General features: G+C 43.8%; 1 protein-coding gene across 1 annotated transcript in view; it reads right to left on the bottom strand.

Annotated features, from left to right (window-relative positions):
- EXOC6B (exocyst complex component 6B) overlaps positions 1-23,160 on the bottom strand; it is a 618,488-nt gene that overhangs the window by 269,524 nt on the left and 325,804 nt on the right. Inside the window, exons 13-16 of the mRNA XM_036751845.1 lie at positions 22,350-22,447; positions 20,191-20,296; positions 19,647-19,756; positions 3,658-3,769 (exon numbers count right to left, since the gene is read on the bottom strand). Coding sequence (XP_036607740.1) covers positions 3,658-3,769; positions 19,647-19,756; positions 20,191-20,296; positions 22,350-22,447 — 426 coding nt within the window. The remainder of the gene's footprint in view (positions 1-3,657; positions 3,770-19,646; positions 19,757-20,190; positions 20,297-22,349; positions 22,448-23,160) is intronic.

The following is a 23,160-nucleotide window of genomic DNA, read 5'->3' as shown; positions in this document are numbered from 1 at the left end:
ACTGTCAGTCACTCTGGAAATGTTTCATGGCAGAGCACAGAATGGACTATTAAAACGCCCTAGGATTACAGCAGATACTGTGTCATTTTCAGGGGAACATTGTCTGTTAATAAGCTCTAAGCAATCTGTGCTCTGAGTGACAGCTCCCAAAAACCTCACAAGGGCATTTGCAAATGAAAAAGCAGATGCTCTGGGGGAGGGGTTAATCATGAAGTTACTTGTGGAGGAACAATCTCAGAGATAAAATTTCATCATCATTTCAGTCTCTCCTGTGATGGTTCTTGTTCCTCCCCCCTTCTCTACAAACGTTTTCCTGCGGGTCACTGGGGTGGACTATTTCAAAGGCAGAAAGAAACGAGAAAGCAGTTCTTGGCAGCCGGGCATGATGGGCCCAGAGGGGAGCCAGTGGCACATCTGGCTGCCTCAACTGTAGAGCAGGGCTCACCCTGGAGAGCAGGAGCAGAGGGGCCAGGGCATCTGCCCGCACTTCTCTCTCCTGTACTGGTGGTCGACCTCGTCCAGGTCAGTCTAGTGAGTGAGGGTAGTGGACGTAGGACACAGCACAGCCCTGGTGGCTCTAGGACCCAGAGAGATCTGCAGAAGTCCCCTCACCCATGTCCAGCTTCAACCACCAGAGCCCCTGGATCCTGGCAGGACAGCAGGATGTAGCCTAGACGTAAGCACTTCCAGGAGACATCGACAAGCTACAGAATTTAGAGCTGGGAGGACCGGGGAACCACTCAGTCTAACACCCTCATTTTACAGATGACACACACAGATCTGAGTGAGAATTCAGGGCCTGACTCCAGCCCTACCTCCACGATGCCTTTCTCTCCTCCAAAAACTACCTCTACCCCTATTCTGATTGATTTAGAGGCCCGTCTGGCATGCTCCATGGTGTCCATGCTCACAACAACACATGGTGAGGTCTACCTGCCCCAGGTTCTTGTGTGTTGCTCAATGAGGTGGAAGGCCTTACCAGCTCTCTTTTGTAAGGCAAGGCTACAAGAGTACAAATCAGCAGCTCCCTCCAGCCTGACCCCCGCAAGGCTGAGGACCCTCCAGACCAAACCCCTCAGCTTCATGGAGCTTGTAGAGAAGAGGATTCCAGACTCCCAAGGCCTGGCCCAGAGAACAGCCTGGACATCATACATGTTAGGAATCCTGGTGGCTCCCTGCAAATAATGAATATCAGCAGCCCCTCAGTAGCCACCAAAAACAGGAAGAGGAAGAGAGTCAAAAGGTCACCAATCTCCCTCATCCCTAAGTGCTGCCTAGGAAAACGATTGTGTAATTTGAAGATCACACCCTCAGGGGAGATAACAGCAAGGTGGGCTGGGTAAAAAGCTGGCCCATCTCCAGCACTAACCAGAAGCAAGACCAAGGCAGCTGGGTAGCCCAGTGGGGAAGACTCAGGAGGACTCCTGGGTTCAGGGCAGCGCTCACTGGCTGGGGGTCCCTGGACAAGTGTAACCTCCTGCCCTGTCCAGGTTAGCGCCCCTTCTCTTGACTTCTCTCAGACCCACTTTTCTCATCTGTAAAGTGAAGATGATCAGAGCACCTCTTCCCAGGGTTGTTGTGTGGATCCACGGAGACAACCGGAACCACCCTAAAGCAGGACGGAGATGCTAGCCATGTCATTGCCCTCATTCTGGTTACCGTAAGAAAGCCATTTGAAGTCTTCAATAATGATAAGTAATAACTAACGTTCCTATGGAGTCTGTGAGGTGCCCAAGATAACGACACAAACGAAGGAAAGCCCTGCCCTCAAGGGGGAGGCGAGACACTAAAGAGCCTGGTACTCTGTACAGATGCTTACGAATCCCTCTTAGAAATCAAGTACCTTGAGATCAGCTTTCCTGGGGCGTTCCATGGGCTTCTGACCTACTGCTTCCCCATTACCATACGCTGCTGGGGAGGAAAAGCAGGCCCCAAGATTCCCTCAGAGCTCTAAGTCCAGTGTTTATTTCCAAGGTCACAAAGTATGTTAGTGGAAGGAGGTCCGAATTAACACTCGAGGGCTCCGGTCCCAAGCCGACGCTTTGGTGTGCGGCTTGAACAAAATGAAGAGAGAGTCACCAATTTGAATGGGGGAAAAAATCACACCCATTGGCCAGACAATCCAAGAAGTGAGCAGGGGGGGCCTTCTGAGGTGGTGTGCAGGTCTCAGGGGGCACGGCAGCACCCAGACAGCACCCCCCACAACGACCCCCAGAACGAATTTCCCAACTAATACTCCCCCTGACCTACAAGGGCCAACAATGGAAGCCATTTTCCTTCTATGACTCTGATGGGAAAAGTGTCACAGGCACACAATGACTTTCCAGCACGAGATGATGCTTCTTTCCCAAAGAGAACCCAATTCCCCCAGAGCTCTCCTTTCTCCTCACAATCTCCCCCACTCCCAGGGGAATGTGCTGCACATCCCGGTGGTGCAGAGGCTGGGGAGCAAGCCAGCCCACAGTGAATCATGCCCTCCCTGGGCCCCAGTCTCTTTGCCTGGATGATCACGAGGATCTCTCCCACCTCTCAAACATACAATCAGCTCTGACAAGACAGCCCACGTCCTACCCCACAGTGAGTGATTTGTCTTTAATCACCTAGAAGGAAAAAGAACCATCTAGGTGCACCCAAGCACTCGCCTCCAGCTCTCTCTCTGAATTCCCAAGAGCCCTGGCATTAACTCTTGGAGGGCACTGCCCATTATCCAGGATTACAAGAACCCAACTGGTCATGACATCAGTCCTCTCCTATTCAAACGGCACACACATATTGTCCTTGCTGTAACCCAGTGCTAAGTTTAACAAGTGGCACCTCAATGCATGAAGCCCATATCCAGGGCCTTTCCCTTCTGCCTTCGTAAGCAGCTCTGCTATGTACCCAGGTCCAGTGTTAACCCAGTGACTCCCCCCACGTTCCTGGCTGGCTACCAAAGCTCTCCATTGCTCCACTCCCTTCAATGGTTTTCCTCAAACTCCAAAAGGTCCCCAGTTGACTGGCCTGCTCTTCAGGGGGCTGGGATGAAATTCTGGACACCCAGCATGACTTGTCCCATTTCCTTGGAGGACAGACTAAGCTACCACTAAGACCCTTGATCGGAAGTCTCCCTGCTTGTAAAGACCCTCAGATTCTGGGCTGCTAGAGTGTGTTACCTGTCATGAGGGGATTGGAGGGGACTGGGAGACTTCTCCCAAAGCCAAAGCCGGGTCTGCATACCCCAGCCAAGTGCTGACTGCCAAGATCCTCGGCATCCGTGATTTTACGCAGGCAAGAACTGAATTCATATAAAATGTTATATTTGGACTGTCATTCACATTAATAGGAACCTGATGTTGAGAGTATCCTCTGAGCAAAATCCCTCTCATATAACTAATGGCAAATGATCCACACTATTCCTTCCAACCATATCAACTTCTGACCGGAAAGCTGGCTAAGCCCATGAAAGACATGGAGAGAAAGAACTCGGCTTTGCAGGAGAAAGGACAAAGCACAAACAGATTAAGCCAAGATGGGCCTGAGGCACTGGTGGCAGAAAGGTGAAGGTGAGAAAAGGAGGGGGGAATTCTGCCGTGGCCACAATGCACCTCCCAGGATGGGCCCCAGACGCCAGAGATGCTCAAGTCTTTGCCAGGGCAGCCCCCAGCTGCACAGCCTCACCTCCGTCAGCCCGACATTCTTCCTCTTAATGACATTCTGCAGAGAGCTGCTCAGCGTGCGGGTCAACAGTAGGTTTGTAGACTTCCGGATCATGTCGTCCACCTCTGTGGAGCTGAAAAACAAAGATTAAGCATCAGCCAGGCCAGGCAGCAGAAGAAACCTGACAGTATTCCATCCAGAGCACCAACCACTGCCACCAGGCTTGGATCACATTCTCAAGTTGGAGGGACCCACAAAACCCTTGCGGTCTCCCATGGTGCTTCCCCACACACAGTGAAAAGTGGAGAAGGAAAACTGACAGCAATCTAGGTTCTTTCCATTTCTAGCCCAATCCCTCACCACCGCGCTTGTTTCTACCTCCGGTCACTCATACAACCAAACAATGATCCCAGTTTCTAGTCCAGGCCTTCCTAGTACTACGTAAAGAATCGACTAATCCTAATTCAGAAGGGAAAGTCTGGCTAATCAAATATAAAATCCTCCATAGCTTATGTTTAAAGTCTTTTATAACCTGCCCACCTTTCTGGTCTTCTTCTCCCTTACTCTCCAGCATGTGTTCTGGGACTGGACTCCCTTATTCCTTACACAAGCACTCCTTCTCGTAGCTCCAGGCATTCATCCTGGCTGTACCCCAGGCCCTGAATGATCTCCCTCTTCATCTCTGCCTCCTGGTCTTCCTGGCTTCCTTCAAATACCAGCTAAAATCCCTCCTTCTACAAGAAGCCTTTCCTGATCCCCCCTTACTGCTTTTCCCCTGTTGATTATTTCTAATTCACACTGTATATAGCTTGTTCGTACATACTTGTTTGCATTACATGGTGGACTCCTTGAGAGCAGGGACTGTCTTTTGCCTTTCTCAGTATCCCCAGTGCATAGTGCAGTTCTGGGCATGAAAGAGATGAGATGCTTAATAAATGTTCACTGACTAAAACCAAATTCATTATTTTCTCCTAAACTAACAAATTTCTCAGAGATCCTTACCTCCCTTTTCCCCTCACACATACTCTTACTTCCAGGATGAAATATACACATTTGATTCTAATTCCAATATCTCTTTCCTCACATGTGATCAGGTGCCTAATCCCAGTAATTTAACCTCCTCCCTACATTAATTCCTGATTGTATCTTCTCTCTCCATTCCAACTTTCAGAACCCAAGTTTGGGTCCTCATTACTTTTCACCTTGGCAATCAAATAGGTGTCTGAACTGTTCTCCCCACATTTTTCCATTCTACATACTACTACAGATCAATCTTCCTAAAGCATACCTCTGATCATCTCATTCCCTCAAACCCTGCTATTGGCCCCCTTTTGACTATCAATCAATGTGTTAACAAGCACTTATTAAGCACCTACAACTTGTCACTCATTGTGCTAGGTACTTGGGGATACAAAACCAAAAGTGGAACAGTCTCTGCTCTTACAGCTTTGCATTCTATCAAGGAAGACAACATGCACGGCTATAAATACATACAGAATAAACAGGATAAAGTCCAAAGCTCTCAGCCAGGAGCTAAATGCTCTCCAGATCTGGCCCTAACATCTTTCTAGCCTTACCTCCTACTACTCTTATACATGCACCCTACATTCTGTTCTAGACAGTATGGACTACTTGCTACTCCAAAGAAATTTTTCGCGATTATGGGGCCATCTGGCCTTTATTTGTGCTATACACTGTGCTATACAAATAATGATAATAAAGTGCATCTCTAAAGCATCTTCCTCATGACATCACAAGGTAGGCAGAGCCAGGTCTCATTATTCCTGTTTTAGAGTTGAAGAAGCAGAGGATCAGGGAAGTTGAGTGACTTCCTTGGGGTCACAAAGCTCGGGTCTGAGTCTAGGTGTTCTACCCCTCAGGCCTGTGCTCTCCGCACTATGTTAGCCTGTCCCTCTACTCCACTTCACTGCTTTTCACCAATCTTCATCTACTGACCTTCTGCCCTTCAAGGCCTAGTTTGAATATTAACCGTCACAAAGCCAGATGCCATCAGCTGGATATAATATCTCCTTTCTCCAAACTTACACCTCATTTATGGTGCTCAGTATGTTCTGCCTTGTGTTATAACAGCTAATTGTTTTATCTTCTCTACTATATTGTAGAGCTTTAAGTGTCATATTTTATTCACACTATCATCTACCCCATCACCCCTAAGTGATAAGTACAGTGTGTTGCAAATAATAGGGACTCAATGTGTATTTAATTGAGTTGAATTGAATTCTAAGGGAGAAGAATCTGATTAATGACAAGGTTATCACACAGCTGGAACACTCTTTGGTAAAGCTGAGATAATGCTACTTTACGTTAGAAAAGCAGCTTTATTCAGGGTGTCCTAGAAATCTTAGTGGAGTTTTCAGCCTTAAAAGAAATGGGATTTGTGTTACAATTAGCATTGGGGTTAGTTAAACTTTAATAGCTTAAAACTGTTGGAAGACTTTTGGGGCCAAAACCTCACCCAGAATTAGTCGTTAGTTAAACAGTTGGGCCTGGCTATTTCCCTCTTCTGCTGAAGACCGCTTCCTCAGCCTAGGGATAGCAGAAGTTCATTAAGAACCATGTAAGACAGGCAAGGCTCCGTGTATCTCTCTCCAAGTTACACGTCAGCGCCACTGTTAGAAGTAAAATATGATGGCAATAAATCAGATGACAGAGCACAGCACGCTACACCAGATATACTTCAAAGATGGCAGCCAGGTGATTTTCAAGGCTTTGGAGTTTTGAGCCCGGACGCCTCTCCTTCTGACTTTATTCTCAAGTTCCTTTTCTGTTGCTGGATTTTCTCATTTAGTCTTTCAAAAGGGTTCATGCAAAAAGCAGTGGGAAAAGATGCAGATAAAATAGACAGAAAATTGTGACCAGAACAGATCTGGAAACACCCAAGACCTTGTTTCCAATGAACTCTAGAGGCTAAGCAAAGCATTGTGGGCAAAAATAGAACTAATGGATGTAGCAAGACTGCCTGGGCGCAGTTTGTGTCCATGCAGGGAAGGTGGGGTGTGAGGATGCCACTGTCCCACTGCATTTCAGATACAGAACTATAAATCCAAAGTGCCAGGGAGTCTGCTTAGCTGCACACCAAGGTCTGACGCTAATCACCTCATGGCTTTTCACAAGGTGCCTGTCTCCAATCCCCTGACTGGCAATGACTGCCTATGGTGAAAGAGGCACATACCCCTGATTCCTAGGGGACTGGGGAGGGAGGAACAGTAGCTAGGTTCTTGGACTCTCAGAACTGGTAATGTTGCTTCATGGGCAAATGACTACATCAGAAAGGACAATAATTGTGGAAACCACACTGACTACTAGCAAAATGGCACATGTGGCAACCAAAATTACTGTTTCTGTAACAGCCATCATGTGACTCTCTTAGTCCACTAGTCAAGGCAGCTAGGTGGTGTAGTGGGTGGAGCACTGAGCCTGGAATCAGGAAGACCCAAGTTCAAATCCTGCCTCAGACAAGTCACTTAACTGCTGACTGCCTTAGTTTCCCCAACTGTCAAATGGAGAAAGCAACAGTCAATGGTAAAATGAAGTTAATAAACCTCCCTTCCAGCATGACCTGGGAGGATATTGGTAGAGAGTGCCTGGCACACAGCAAGTGCTTCATTAATGCTGGTCCCTTCCCCACTGCACAAGCAAGCATCAAAGCTGAGCCAAAGCTCTCCAGGGAAGTCCCTTGGCTCATGGCACCTCTTCCTTACTCAACTCACAGAGTTCAAGCCCTCCACAAAAATATAGGCCTAAGGAGATGTTGCCTGGTCACAGAGGAACAAAGGGGCTTCTTTCTACTCTCGATTTAACCAGAAATAATTTCAGCTTTGGGGGCAGTTCCTTGGGAATTGTGACATCTGCCCAAGGGAGCCTAACTGCTCCCAGGAAGTGTGCCCTCAAATGATCCCATCTCCATCCCTTCTCAGAGGTGTAATCTTTTCTTTTTGAAGCAGATTTTGGGAAGAGACTAAAATACCACCCCTCCCTTTGATCTCTCAGCAACCTTGCATTAGGCTTGGAATGACAGTGTCCTTTATCTTCCTGAATGGAATGACAGGCAAAGAAAATTTCAAACTGGCAGGTTCAAAAGCCTTGATAAGTACAGAGCTTGGGGACACCCCCTCTCCCGCCCACCCTCCCCCTTCCCTGGCCTCTGGCTCTTGATCCCGTTCCACCTGACAAATGGTGAGGGGACAAAGCAGAAGATGCAGGGAAACAAGAAGGCCTCCAGTTATCTCAGTCTGTTGGGGAGCGAAGCTGGCGGCCTGTCAGCCCCTCCATCCATCATGTCACCTCGAGGGGACCCTGTTTGGGCAGCCCCGGCTAATGGGCCCCAAACTCCCAGAGAAATTAGATCACTGTGTTTGGTGATGAGCTGGCTGAGTCTGCATTTTTCTGCTAATCTATCAGCTCCCAGAAGGCAGGAGAGGCAATATTTGCTGCTACGGAAATGCCAAGTCTACTGATTTTCTCACTTCTGCAACACAGTGCCCGTGTTGTTTCAACAACTGAGATCTATTATCCAAATGGGCAAACTGGGCAACAAGGAAAAAGTGAGGGACCCACAGATGTCCCAAAGAACCCAAGTAGCCAGACTGGTCTCAGCATCGGAATGAGGGCCCCTGGACCTATGGGCTCTGAAATACTTTATAACTGTATCTTAATATAACTGCATTGCTACTTTGTAATCTGATGTAGTTTGTACATTTAAAAACTTTCTTCCGAGGAGGGGTCCCTATGCCTAACCGGACATTGTCCAAGGGATCCGGGACACAAAAAAGGCAAAGAAGCCTTCATCAAAGTCTTCACGGATCCAGGCTAAACATACTAGCACCATTATAACTGGCATCATCATAATCAGATAGATCACTGCAGCAGCAATCCACCAGCACTGAGGCAGAGGTAGCACAGGACCCACCCTTAAGAATCTTATAATCTAGTATAGATGACCCTACCACGAATATTAGTGAACTGGCTGTGTATGCTGAGGAGGAAAAAGAGAAAAGTGGGCGACCAAGGAGGAGAGAAAGCAAGACAAAGTGCGACCATCAAACAAGTACTTAAGTAACGTGGTAGCATATTTTAACTTAAACCAATAAGCCGAAACCAGAGCATTAGCAAAATGGTGGACAAAGCTATTTGTGTGCAGAGAAAACTCAACTCAAAATCCGTCCTTAAATGAAGTACAATTTCATTGATCCCTGAAGCAGTAAGAATAAAAGCAATTTAATTCTTAAGTCCCACAGTTTTGTTAATTTCATTATATGTCTATAAATGTTTCTATTTACCTAATTTAATTTTCGAATTCCAAAGTGTTTTAATGTCCTTAACTTCATTGTTTTTAAGAAATTAATAACAGCTAATTGTGGCTACCATGAACAGAGATGCATATTCACATGTGTAATCATAGCTAGTACGTGTACCTACGTATCCAATATTTATCTTTGTGTATGTATATGCCTCCAGGTGGTTCAGTGGATAGAGCCCTACGCCTGGAGTCTGGAAGACCTGAGTTCAAGTCCAGCCTCAGACACTCCCTGTGTGACTCTGGGCAAGTCTTTTAACCTCTGTTTGCCTTACTCCTCTGGACAAGGAATTGGCAAACCACCTTTGCCAAGAAAATTCCACGGACAATACTGGTATGCTCCACATGGGATCCCAGAGAGGCAGACACGAATGGACGACTGAACAGCCGCACCCTTAATGTTTGCAATGCACTTTACAAGTATGACCTCACTAATCTTCACACAAAACCCTAGCAGGAAGGTCCTATTATTATCATTCCCATTTTACAAATGAGGAAACTGAGTCATGCTGCACAAATGACTTGCCCAGGATTTCCCAGCTAGTCACTGTCAGAGGAGGCAGGATTTGAACTGAGGTCTTCCTGACTCCAGGCCCAACCCTGCATCTGCTATTCCACCTAGCTGCCTACAAATCAAGCTCTTTGGAGAATGCCATTGGCTCCACCTGCATTTACAAATGGGCTATTTTCCCCACATGGACAAGACAAAAGAGGTCACTGCAAAGTCAGGAAATGGAAAACTGGGCCCCGCTTTTTCATTCCACCTGACTGGTATGTATCATGACCTGTGACTCTGGCAGGATTTAAAGCTTCCTGCTCTTCCCCGATGGCCCCTGGGTGGCTCTTGTAACCTAAAGGTCAGAGGATCCAGGAGCACAGAGTGAGAAGTGACCTTAAAGCTCACCCAGCCCAAATCGTTCACCTTTCACAGAGCTCTTTAGTTTTTGTAGCATCTTCATTTACCAATCCACACTCTCATTTCAGAAATGAGGACACAGAAGCCCAGTGAAGTTAGGAGGCTTGTGTAACCCACAGACACATATGCACACACACATGCACACACATACATATGTACACATGCATGCACACACCACACACATGCACACATATACATATGTACACATGCATGCACACACCACACACATGCACACACATACATATGCACACATGCATGTACACACCACACACATGCATATGCACACATGCATGCACACACCACATGTGTGCGCGCACACACAGCACATACACACACGCACATACAAATGAGAACAATCAGGATTCAAAACCAGGTCCTTGGACTTCATATCCACCCAGTGCCTTTCTTTACAAAAACAAGGAGAAAGTTTGTAACAAGTTTTCTCTCTCCCGACTCTCCCTTTTTCATTCCTTTTCCACTTCTTACCAACTTTTCCCTTTAACTCGAGAGGGTCTTTTCTCCCAAAGCTAAACTACAGCCATAAGTACAAATAATAATTTGTAATCGAAAGCTAGATTAACTTCATATCAAAACTGCAAAGTGAAAGACATGTGATTTCTAACAGAGCTGTGGATTCAATGTAAAATAAAGTCCCACAGGCATACCACATCTGCATACCACAAGCAGGTATGCAGATACCTTGCCAGCTGATGGCCAGCTGGATGCCCATGACCCTTTCCTAGGGCCAAGACCCCAGTGAAGGCCGCAAAGCTGTGGCAACTTAAATGGAATCTGCCCAGGAGCTGAATGTCCTCAATGTGCTCAGGTGTTTTATTATCTGAAAGGTCACTTGGCTGCTCGCCAACTTTTTGCTTCAATCAAGACACTCCACTTGAACCTCACTGAAGATGTTTCCAGGATAAATGGGACTTCCGAGAAGCAGTAAAGAAGAATCCTGGAGTAGGCTTCAGAGAGGTTGCAGAGTTCATTATGCTGCAATACTTTTTGGTAAAATGATGCTGGAAAACTTTTTTCCTGAGGGAAATTATAGTCCCATACATGTTTTCCCTAGAACTGTTCAAAAAATAGCTATTTTAGGATTGCATGAACAAAAACAAAGAAATAGGTACACAGATATTTTAGTCATTCAGATCAGTTCCTGCTACATTGAATCCTCCAAAACTTGTTGCTTCATCACACAGTGGTCACAGATGACCCCTGTGCCAGTTTCTGGGTTGATACCACTGACTGGCATCTTCTCTCTGGGGGCACCTTTTCTACCTTCCTAATCCAGTGGGAACAGAAAATAAGGAGTTTCTGAACCAAAGTTTACTCCCAGTCAAGAACATTCTGTCCAAACAAGATGGCTTTCTCTATTTCCTTCAAAGTCTGCTGCTCCTCATCTCTTGACCTCCAGAACTTAAAAATACATTCACCACTGGAGTAACCTTGCCCACTGTTCTTCAAGGAGAGGTCTCTTCAGAGAGCAACACACATCAAACAATACCAAATCCCTTCCCTTTCCTAACAGATCACCAAGCACAGTACAAGCTCACCTTCTACTCCAACAGCAGCCCTGCCTGACTCTTCTGCCACTTTCACCATCACAGGCGATTCTTCAACACCCCATGTTGTCCCGTATCCCTCTTGCTCTGAATGAAACATGTCCCTTCATTCCTGTTGCCTTTACACTGCCAAACCTATGAATGCTAATAATTCTATTTTTAATGTTCTTTTTTCATTGTGAACTTGACAAATAACAAACACTTTCATAAAAAAAAAAAACAAAAAGAGGAGTGTTCATTAAAGGTTAAATCGCTATTGTTTTGAGCATATAATGAATTTAAGATAGCAGATCAAATACTTTCCTTCTAGTCTCTTTCTGATTTTTCTTTAGCTCTCTTATATGTGCTTTTAAAATGATTCATTGGCACTCTTTTCTTTCTTTCTTTGGCATCACAATCACTACTTCCCTCCCCCAACTCTCTCACTTAAAAAGTCCAACCTCCATAACAAATATGTATAGCCAACCACTGGGTTTTTGTCTACCTCGGTCCCTCACTTCTCTGTCAGGAGTAGCACGATTCATCATCAGTTTGCTGCAGAGTCACTGCATGTATTGTTCTACTGGTTCTGGTCATCTCACTCTACATCAGTTCATAAAAGCCTTTGCAGACTTCTCTAAATACATCATTCATCACTTCTTACATAGTAGTAATACATCATTACGCTCATATGCCCCAATTTATTCAGCCATTCCCAACCTGATGGGCACACTTGCAGTTTCGCTGCCATCCCAATGTTTGTGTATGCGAGTCTTCTCCCTCCTGCTCTGCTTCCTGGGAGCATGTGCCTAGTAATGTTATTGCTCTTAGAAGGAGTTGCATACTTAATCACTTTTGTGGTATCATTCATTCCATATCGCTTCTCAACATGGCTGGATAAACGCAAATCTCCATCAACAAAGCAAACTGTGTGTGTCTTCCCAGAGTCCTTTCAACAAGCACCACCTTCTTTTCTGAGTCATCTTTGCCAATGTAATAGCCATGAGGTTTTAAAAGTTTTTGATATATCCATTTCTATTCTTAACGTTTTAGAGCATGTTTTCATATGCTTGTCGACAGCTTGCCATTCTTCTTTTGAGAGCTCCTGCTCATAACCTTTAACCATTTACCTACGGGGGAATGGTTCCTCTTCATATGTAAGTCAATCAACTATACGTCTTCAGTAGCAGACCTCAATAAAAGAAGTTTGAAGCAAACATATTTTCCCAGCTGTACTAATTCTAACTATACAGATTTGTGTGTGCAAAAACTTTTCAATTTTATATTATCAAAGTTGTCAGTTTTATCTCCAGTGATATTTTTTATCACTTGTTTGGCAACAATTCCTCACCCATCCATTGCTGTGAAAGGTATTCTCTGTCTCGCTCTTTGACTTATGTGACCTTTCATACCTACGTCACACACTCACTTTAGCTTACTGGGATATAAAAAAGGAGGGGTTGGTATAAACCTAATTTCTGCAGGAAGCCTTGCATTTTTCACAGCATTTTACAAGCAGTTGTGGACCTTGAGGTGACCAAAGATCTATGAGGTTTTTTTTAATTTCTTGATCTTATATAACTAATCTGTTCTACTAATCAATTTTTATATTTCTTAACCAATAGAAAATAGTATAGTTTGAGATCTGGGATGGCTGGGCCCCTTTCCTTCTCGCTATTTAAAAATTATTTTTCTTGAGCTTCTTGAACATTTTGTTCTTCAGATGGATTTTGTATTATTCATTCTAGTTATATAAATTAACCCTTTGGTGGTGTGATGTGGTAATCAATATGTAAATTAACTAAGACAGCACTGGCAATATTTGAATAGAACTTGACCAATTGTTTAAGTCTCTGTTTCTATACTTATTTTTATTCATAAAATTTGTGTGTGTGTCCTGGTAGTTAGATACCCAAATATCTTATACATTAAGTAATGACTTTAATGAAATTTCTCTTTCAATCTATTCCTACTGGGGTTTGCTGGTAACACACAAAAAGGCTGGTGATTTATATGGGTTTATTTTAACTTCCCCCATCTTCCTTACTACTGCAGAGGGCAACGCCCTCTTCCCTGCCCATCAGGAGTCATTCTGGACTCCTCACTCTCTCTCACTCCGTACATTGAAGCTGTTGCCATGGCTTGTCAATTTCACCTCTGCAGCATCTCTTAACTATGCCCCTCGTGTCCTTGGACATTGCCCCCAGCCTCATCACCTCACACTCAAATTGCTGCAATGGCCCCCCGGAGCAGGGAGGGAGGTCTGCCTGCCTCAAGTGTCTACCCCCTCCAGCCCATCCTCCATTCAGCCACCAAAGTGAAGGTCTGATCGTGTCCCTGTCACTCTCTTCCCACTCCCATCCCCCAAATCACACACAATCAATAAACTCCAGCTGCTCCCTGTTGCCTCTGGAATCAAATACAAAATCCTCTGTTTGGCCTTGAAAGCCCTTCCTAACCTAGCGCCCTCCTGCCTTTCCAGTCTTCTCACACCTTCCTCCTCCATCCAGTGACACTGGTCTCTGACTTTTCACAAACAAGGCACCCATTTTCTCTGTCTCCCAGGCCTGGAACACTCTCACTCCTCATCTCCAACTATTGGCTTAGATGGTTTCCTTTGAGATCCCAGGTAAAATCTCATCTTTGATAGGAAGCTTTTCCCAAACCCTCTTTATTCCAAGGCTTCCCTCTGTCACATCCTTCCTGTTTGTCCTGCAGATTGCTTCTGCTGTATTTGTTTGTATGTGGTTTCTCTCATTAGACGTAAGTTCCTTAAGGGAAGGGGCTGTTTTTGGCCTCTTTGTAACTTCAGTGCTTAGCTCACTGCCTGGCACACAGTAAGTGCTTAATAAATGCTTAACTGATGAATCATTATCTGCAGCAAAGACCCTTTTATTTCCTCCAGGCTATGTCTTAGCACTCTATCGTTTCTAGAGAGACATCACCTAACAGTGAACAGTGAGCCTTGTTCCTTTAAGCTGATCATTTCTATTTTTCCAATACCAATAATGCTATCTCTTAGTTTAAATGAAGAGGGATGTATGTGTGTATGTGTATGTGTGTGTGTATAAGTGCCCCTGCATGTGTATACGTGTGCGTGGGTGCATATATGCATGTGCATGAGGGGGGATATTTAACTGTAGTCCCCTTGGTTAATCCAATGCACTCCTCAGAACAATGTCTTTTATTAAAAAGGAAACGAGTTATATTGAAACATAATTATTAAATTTTTTTTAAAAAATTCATAGACTGCTGGTAAAGAAGACCTAGTTTAAAGACATATTTACCATATTAAGGAAAAGTCCATTTGTTCCTATGATTTTGAATATTTTTTTAAAAAGATAGGTGCTATATTTAATGCAGTTTTTTTCTTTGTCTATCATCATGTGATTTTGTTTTTTCTTATCAATATGGTCTAGTATATGGTTTTCCTAATATTGAACTATTCTTGTATTCTTAACTTAAATCAACCTAGTCACATACTCTTTTTAATATGTTACTATAGTTTTTTGCTAATATTATATTCAATATTTTTGCATTGGTGTCAATTAGGGCAAGCGTTCTACAGTTTTCTTTCTCTGATTTGTCCTGCTCTGGTTTAGGTATTAATGCCATATTTGTTTCATACAAGAAATCTGATAATCCCTCTTCTCTAACTCTTTTTGCACATAATTTACACAATTTTGCATAATAATGGAATTAATTGTTCTTTAAATATTTAATATAATTCAGTTGTAAATCCATCTAATCCTGTTTATCCCCCCTTCAAAAGTTTCCTTTCCATTCCCATATAGTAATTCCTAGAAATCTATCATATTTGTTTTTTCTAAAATTATATTCAAGTCTGTCTTGTCAGTCTATTCATTAGATTTGTCTGGATATGTAAAACGCACAATAATTTCAGTTTTGCTATTTTCCCTCTAATTCGATTAACTTTTCCTTCAAGAACTCAGATGCTATGCCATTTGGTGCACATATGTTTAGTGTTCATATTATTTCATAACCTGTGATGTTTTTAACTATAATGGAGTTTCTCTGTTTCTTTTAATCATCTCTATGTTTACTGTTGCTTTGTCTATGATGACTGCCACACCTGCTTTTTTTAGTTTGTCTTAGGCATAATAAATTCTGTTATGCCCTCAAAGATTCTGGGTAAATCTTTGTTTTAAGCATTTCTTATATACAGCTTATTGTTGAAAATTTGTCTTCTAGCCCATTCTGCTGCCCTCTTCCATTTTATGAGAGAGTTCATCCATTCATGTTCATGTTTATAAGTATAATGTTTCTAAATATCTAAGTATTAATATAAGTTTTATAAGTATATCTTATAAGTATATTTTTCCTCTCTTTATCATTGCTTCCCTCTACACAAGGAAGGTAAAGAAAAGGATAATTTTTTAATGAATTCTTAATATTTAATAGATATTTTATCTTTTCTCAAACTTTGCCATTTAAATATACAAAATGATTTGTTTATTGGTAGCCAACTAAAAATGAAATGTGAGCACAAAACCTGGTTAGTATTTCATACTGAGTAAAGTTGCTGCTGTTTGGCCTTCATTCTCAAAGGACCATGACATCAGGGAGGTGATGCCATGACATGCAAGTGAACTGGATTTAAGTGAGGGAGAGCTGTGCAAAGTCAGCAGCCTCACTTTCTCCACTGCAACCATCTGGGTCCAGTGGCCAGATATAGATCAAAACAACTCGAGATGGCCCAGCTGAGTTAGGTAGAGAAAGAAAAGAAAGGAGATTGATAATAGTAATCTATAATCAAAGCAGTCTGTTCCCTCTTTGCTGCCCCTCTTCTTTTCATTTAACTCAGACTACAATCTCTCAATCTTACTGCTCCTTTTCCTTCAATCTCTACTTTATAACCCATCCTTCCCAAAGTTGAAGTCTGTTTTGCTTATGTCTCCTGACTCTACCTTACTTCTTAAACATCTACAACCTTGTCTTCTCCTGTTTCCCTGTTGAGTTTAATATACTTCTACACCAAAATATGAATGTATGTGTGTTCAATCATCATTTGTAAATTTCAAAGAAAATGAGTTTAATGAGATGCCCATCCCTGCCACTCTAACTTTCCCATCTGAATAATCTTCTATGCATCCTGAAGATGAGAAAAGGCAAGTTCTACCTCCTTCTTTCTCACTTATCCCCTATTATATTTCTAATTTACTCCTCCCCTTCTTTCTTTTAAACCAACAAGATAAAATAAAGCCATAGGTTCTAAATTTGCCTTTCTTATCTCCTTCTGTGAAGCTGTGAAGGGGTGCTTCTCTTTTTTCCCTCTCTTAGAATGTAAGCAGTTCACCATTATTTAGACGCTTACACATGCTCAACTATATTTACCTTTCTAGGTTTCTCTTGTTGCTTGAGTTTGCCTTTCGAAGTTCCAGCTCGAGTCTTTTCATCAGGAAATCCCAAAGGTGCTCTATTCTATTCAAGGCCCATTTATCTCCCAGTAGGATCACACTCATTCTTGATAGGTAAATTACACTTGGTTGTGAGTTTGGGATTTTATCTTCAGAAATATATGCCAAAATGTTCTCCTCTTTACAGAAGTTGTGTGAGGCTGATATGGGTTTCTTGGTACTTGAACTATTTCTTTCTAGGATTTGTAGTACTTTTTTTTTTAATCCGGAAGTTCTGGATTTGGGCTCCAGGGTGTTTTCCCTCTGCTTAATGCATAATAAGCACCTTTTCAGTACTGATTATCAATGATCATCTTGCGGAAATAGCATTTAAAGTATATCACTTTTTACCCCAAAATCACAACCAAGTCACGGGAGGTTTTTTGGCCAAGAGGGAAATGAAAAATCCTGTTACAGAATGAGGTGATCAGGTCCTCGTAATAGTATCTGATGGGTCTTACACACAATGAGTATCAATCATTTACAATCTCACAGAGAAAAATGTGCCTTCTCTAACCGGACAAGGGCAGTGTTCCCTAGGAGTCACTCTAAGCTCAACACCAAAGACAAGCTGGATAAATGTGTTCCTGGGCTTTTCCATGTTGGAGATTTATTTACCAGAATGCCTTAGCCCGAGGCAGAGGAAGGGCTTAGAGTAAAGGGACACAGATATTACACAATTCACCAAATTCTGTGATTTTTCCCAATCTCCCTTGCAGAACCTTCTCTAATGTGAAGCGTAGTTTCCGCTCTCCAACAGGGGTTGATTTTCACTGGCCGTGCCAGCTAAAGACTGGGCAGTGGGACAGAACTGATCAGCTTTTCTCATCTCCTCCTGCACTCACTTCATTCTTTAAACAATATGTATTCCTTGTTTCCCCAAACCAAAATAATAAAAAAGAAACAAGTCAACCATGGCTGCCAGAAAAGTCTTTTCCCCTAAAGATATCATTTCCCTGTTGTTTTTTACATGAACTTTCATTCAAAGGGAGACCTATGTCCTCAGAAAACATGTAATTAAGGCAGTCTCCTCTAAATGTTATTAATACCTTTCAGTGAATTCTGGCCAATGTAAAGGAGATGACCTCCCCCTCCCTTTTTTCTGCTTGACAAAAGTGAAAAGTTGATTCGAGAGAATAAATTTCGTCCCCCTTTCCCCCAACCAAAACAACCCACATTCAAAACTCCACCTACCCTGATTTTTTGCCTATAGGGTCTAGTTTTCCTGGAAAGAAAAAGCTAGCCAAGTGCTTTAAAAAACCCCGTCTGTGTTCATGACAGCTAATGTCTCATATCCCATAACAGTAGCTGTGACCTCAAAGTCAGCTGTGATTGACAGACTGACCCCAGTCACTCCAGGGTGTAAGGTAAATGACAACCCTCCTCCCCCCAAAAAAGAAAAGAAGAAAAGAAAGAAAGAAGTTGGGGAGGGCGGTTGGAATCTTGCTGTCAGCTTAGCAAGCAAACTTCTTAATAAAAACCTCATTCAAACTGTCAGTGTGAAATGCAGAAAGTGTCAACTAGGGTTTTCAGGCAAATACTTCATATGCTTGAGCAAGAGGAAGGCTCTAGCTGGCTTTACCCACACTCTGCCTTCAACCTTTCACTTCCCCGCCAAAAAGCAGGGCCACAAAAAGCTAGCCACGTTCAAAGAATGTGAATAACATTCATCCATGGACATAAGAAGGTAGTGCCCTGGAGACCACTCAATGACAAAAGCCATCGTCCTGGGCATGGTGAAAAGAAGTGAAGTTCTGATTTGTAATCCACAGGGAGCATCTCTGCTCCAGGAGTCAGGGAAATTTGACATCTCTATGAGTCTGGCAACATTTCACAGGAAGGTCAGAGAGCAAGTTGGCTTCCCAACGCCACCTTTCAACCTAACTCAGAGGGCAAAACTTAGAAAGAATTGACTCAATAGACTATTTATGGGGTTTATTTATTTAAATGCTAAAATCTTTTTTTGTTTTTAAATGGTGGAATCAGGAGAAGAAAGGGAAAACTAAGTTCAATCTCTATTCACAAAAGCAATTGTAAAACTCAGCCAGACTATCATGGAATGTCATATACATGTCTTGTAAAAAACCCAACCCACGTTTCACCAGTAGAAGATGAAGGTGGGAAGAAAATGGAGCGAGAATTACATAAGGGAAACCTTTCTCTGTTTCCAAACTGGCTTCTCCAGGCATAGCCCTCTCTCACGCTGAGGGGTCAGCCTATCTGCTTCATCCACTCTTATCTTGATGTCATTAAAAGATGGTCTACTAGACCATCTGAGAAGACTACTCATGTGTACAATCCACAAATATTTTTAAAATAAAATTTAAAAACACTATTTTGGGGGACTAGTCTCTCTGAACAGAAGTGAAACACACTAATATTCTCCTTGAACAGCCACCTGTACTCATTGTACATTTTGTGGGAAAGATGAAAAATAAAACTAAACCTCTTCCCTGATCCCTGCAAGACAATTAATCAACTACTGGCCTTAAAATGTAACCATGCAAAGGAAGGGGAAGCTGGACCCTGGAGGAAAAGTTGTGCAACACACTGCACATCCAGTTATAAGCCTGCACTAGGGAAAGAAAGGGCCCAGAGCAAATATGGTCGAAGGAATAGAATCAAGGTGGAAAAGGGCTTCAGATTTCCTTGCTTTTTGTTCCCTTTGACATCGTGAATAGGGCAAAGGCATACTGGGTGGGGGCCAGGGTAAGTCTTCCAAACTCAAGGAGAACATCGCAAATTGTTCAGAATGTCTTTGTCCAGAGAGCGCAAGGCCCTGGCACTGGCTATGTTTGCGTTGTCTCATACTATACCTCAGATGGAGATCTTCTGAGAACTTAAGACAGGCGTAGATAAATTCTTTAATTTGATTGTAAACCTTAGGCACAAATTCAGAGAAAGGAAACTTCTTTGGAAACGGCTGCTGTAAATGCAGGAAATAAAGACACTGAGTCACAAGCCAGAAGACATTAAAGACCTTCACAAACAAACTACAAACCAAGAGAAACACGCGCCTCAATTTAAGGCAAGCAAGCAGCTCATTCCTCCTGTGGAGACAATCTCTCTGAGATCTCCCTCCTCGGGGCTGGAATGAAGTGGCCCTTTAGAAATGGGGGCCTAAGAAAGCATCCGACAACATACCAGAGTCCAAACCGCCAGAGCCAGTCCCAGACCTCCCAGAGGAGAGCACTTCCAGGGGACCCCTCCCCTCCTCCAGCTCCTGGCACAGGCATGTGAGGCTAAGCCCAGTCCCTCCCTGGGGAGTTAAAAGGGGTCACTTTCAGGAAATTGAAAGGGATCCTAATAGCCAGAAAGAAAAGATTCTAAAGGATCCAGAGACTGGAAAGTTCTCCTTACCTTTTCCAGTTCTGTATCTTGGAATGGGAACTGTCCAACCACCTTCTTGTAGACTTCCTCACTGGACACTGGTATAGGGCTGTAGTTGTCTGAATCAAGTATGTTTCTAGAGAAAGGAAAAAGAATGAATTGTCTCAAGACCCAAATAGGAATTTCCATGTAAATTTCCATGTAACACTGCCACCAAATCACTATGATCTTGGAAGACATGTATTGCAACTAGAAAGTAATCATGGCCAAAGAGCTTGCTGACTTGTCTCTCAGACCAACACCTTCCTCTGACCCTAGATACGTCCCCTTTCCACCTTAGTCCTTTCCAAATGCCAAGCTGACTGAGCAAGCCCAAAGGCAGTAGTCACGATGGCAACCCCATGCCCCCCAACTCTCAACATGGTTTCCATGCTTGTTTTACTCCAAAAGGTGACCAGATCTCCCAAGGTGCTTCAGTAGCTGCCTCCACCAGAAGGAGAATCACAAAAACTGGAATGTGAGAACTAGAAAGACGCGAGCTCTGAAAAGGGCAAAGTGGATCCTCCTGGTGAGAGATCCAGGCAGGCTTTGTGCCTAACACAGAGACTATTCTCCCTGAGGCCTCAGTACATTATCCTGGCCTTTGTGAGGCCTCAGCACTCAGGTGCTCAGTCACATCTCTTTATCTGGTGCTTTCTAGGTCACTGGAAGGCTTTTCATATGGGCTGTGCCTGACTATCTATACCAGGAGTTCCCCAGAAGGAAGGATGTCTAAGCCATCAGTCCAGAAATGATCTGAGGGCAAGAGTTATGTCTCTGGACATGTGCTTCTGAGCTTACTGCTGCAAAGGCCCTCCCCAAAATACATGAACTCTAATCAAAGTAGAAACAATTAGGATATTTTATTATCCTCTTCATTAAGTAGATTATACTCAGAGAATGCTATGTATTGGGGCTCAGTACCCTGACTAGCCAGCGTTACTTTAAATGAATGACCCAGAAGGGGCCAGAGAAACAAAGGGAAAAGGCCTCTGTAAAGAGATAATGGTCCTTGGGGGTGAAATCACAGTGCCAGTCTGTGATGGAAGTCAGAAATTACCATTGGTGGACTCTAAGAGAGCTTTCTCTTGTGGGGACTGGGGCCCTGTCTTTCTATTCTCTCAGGACAGAGACTGTCTTCCTCATCTCATTCTTTCTCTAGAGCCCAGGAGAAAGGTCTGTAGACACAAGGAAAACTCCAAATGGAAATGTCTTGTTTCCAGGAAGGTTGAAAGGAAAGCCTGGGTACTAGTAGGAAATCTGGGGACCACAAGAGCATTCCTGCTATAATGCTAACCCTCCCCTCTCCCCAAGTGTCCTCCTTCTTGTAAATCAGACAAACCTGGGTTCATCTGCATGGGGTTTGGGGTATAAGAAAGCTCATCAGGAAAAATAGTTTATCTAAAGCTGTTTTTTTCATAAACCTGATTACACGAAGCCTGGGTCCCGGGATCGACACTACTGACGTGGCTTTGGAATCAGGGGGGCTGATTCAAATTTCATTTGCTACTGTGACCTCTGCCTTTGTTCAGTTATTTCAGTCGTGTCCTACTATCCGTGACCCCTTTGGGGGTTTTCTTGGCAGAGATACTAGAGCTGTCTGCCATTTCCTTCTCCTGGTCATTTGACAGATGAGAAAATTGAGGCAAACAGGGTTGTGTGACTTGCACAGGGTCACATAGCTAGGAAGTATCTGCCATGACGAGTGTCTCACTGAGGCCCCTACATCTTCCCCCAGTGCTCCATTAGGGCACAGGATCAGAGATGCCAAGCTGGAAGAGAATCAGAGGCTATACTCTACCCTCCATCTACAGAAGGAGAACATCGCTGGGCCTAAGGTCACTCAGGCAGTAACTAAGAAAGTGAGGATTTGAATCTTGTTCCTCTGGTTCCAAGCCCAGTGTATCCCATGGCCTCTCAAAGGCAGGGCATATCAAGTTGGCAAGTTTAGAATCCAGCATCAGACTGCATGTCTACAATCTCGGGTTTGTCATGATGAGGGCAGCTGCCAGGTGACAATATTTTCCATCCTCAGCAATTCATGAAATTAGCCTCCTGAGCAGAGGGGTTTCATACGGCCCTGGCAGAAGGAGAGGCCGCATGGGAGACACAGCGCGTCCTTGAAGGCAAGTTGAATGGTCACCTCTCACCTGAAAACACCTGCCCATTTCTTCAATAGGGTGTCACTGTACTGGTCTCTGATCTCAAGCAGCATGTCAAAAAGCTGGTTTACTGGGAAACCATACACCTGGAGGAGAGGAATAAGTCAGCTTCCTTTTTCTGACATGTTTAACTCTAGGAAGGAGAATGGGGAGGAGGCAGGGAGGAAAGAAGCTTAGCACTTCACAACTGATGCCCCCTTTTCTAGCTGAGGAGCAGACACTGAATTGTATCATTCCTTACTTGATCACAATTCAAATGGGCCTTCACTGGGTGGGCCTGCCATTCTTACCCCAGAGGCAGCCAGTCCAGGGCTCACATGGATTTAAACCTTTAGCTTTGGAAAGTTAAAACCATTCCTAATATTAAGATCACTTTCAACATCCTGCATACTGACACTTTGGCCTCCCCCACTCCCACCTCCTTCTATTCAAGGGCAGCCCCTCTTCCCACTCCTTAATGAAAGCCAAAAGGAAGCAGGGAACCCATGCCCCCTCCCCACCACACTCTGGTTCCCTTAAAGTATGCTTCCTATAAGTCAATACTTCTCCAGAAGGCAGAACCCAAGGAAATCCAAAGACACCCTTGGTTGGAACCCAGATTCTCACTTCCTGCTGTTTGGAAATAAGAACTTACTCAGCACTCTATAAAATGTGGGAGAGGAAGGGCTAAGAGTAGGCTGGGAGAGGGCAGAGGAGGGTGTGGAACATGATGAAGACAATAACAATCTAGCAGGGGTGCCACATGGGAAAATCAACACAAGTAAACTTTCCAAGGCATTCCCCCAAATTTACATAGGGA

The sequence above is a fragment of the Trichosurus vulpecula genome, chromosome 3 (assembly GCF_011100635.1).
Source record: "Trichosurus vulpecula isolate mTriVul1 chromosome 3, mTriVul1.pri, whole genome shotgun sequence".
Lineage (NCBI taxonomy): Eukaryota > Metazoa > Chordata > Mammalia > Diprotodontia > Phalangeridae > Trichosurus > Trichosurus vulpecula.
Note: the sequence above shows the minus strand (reverse complement) of the source record. Positions and strands in the feature narration are given on the sequence as shown.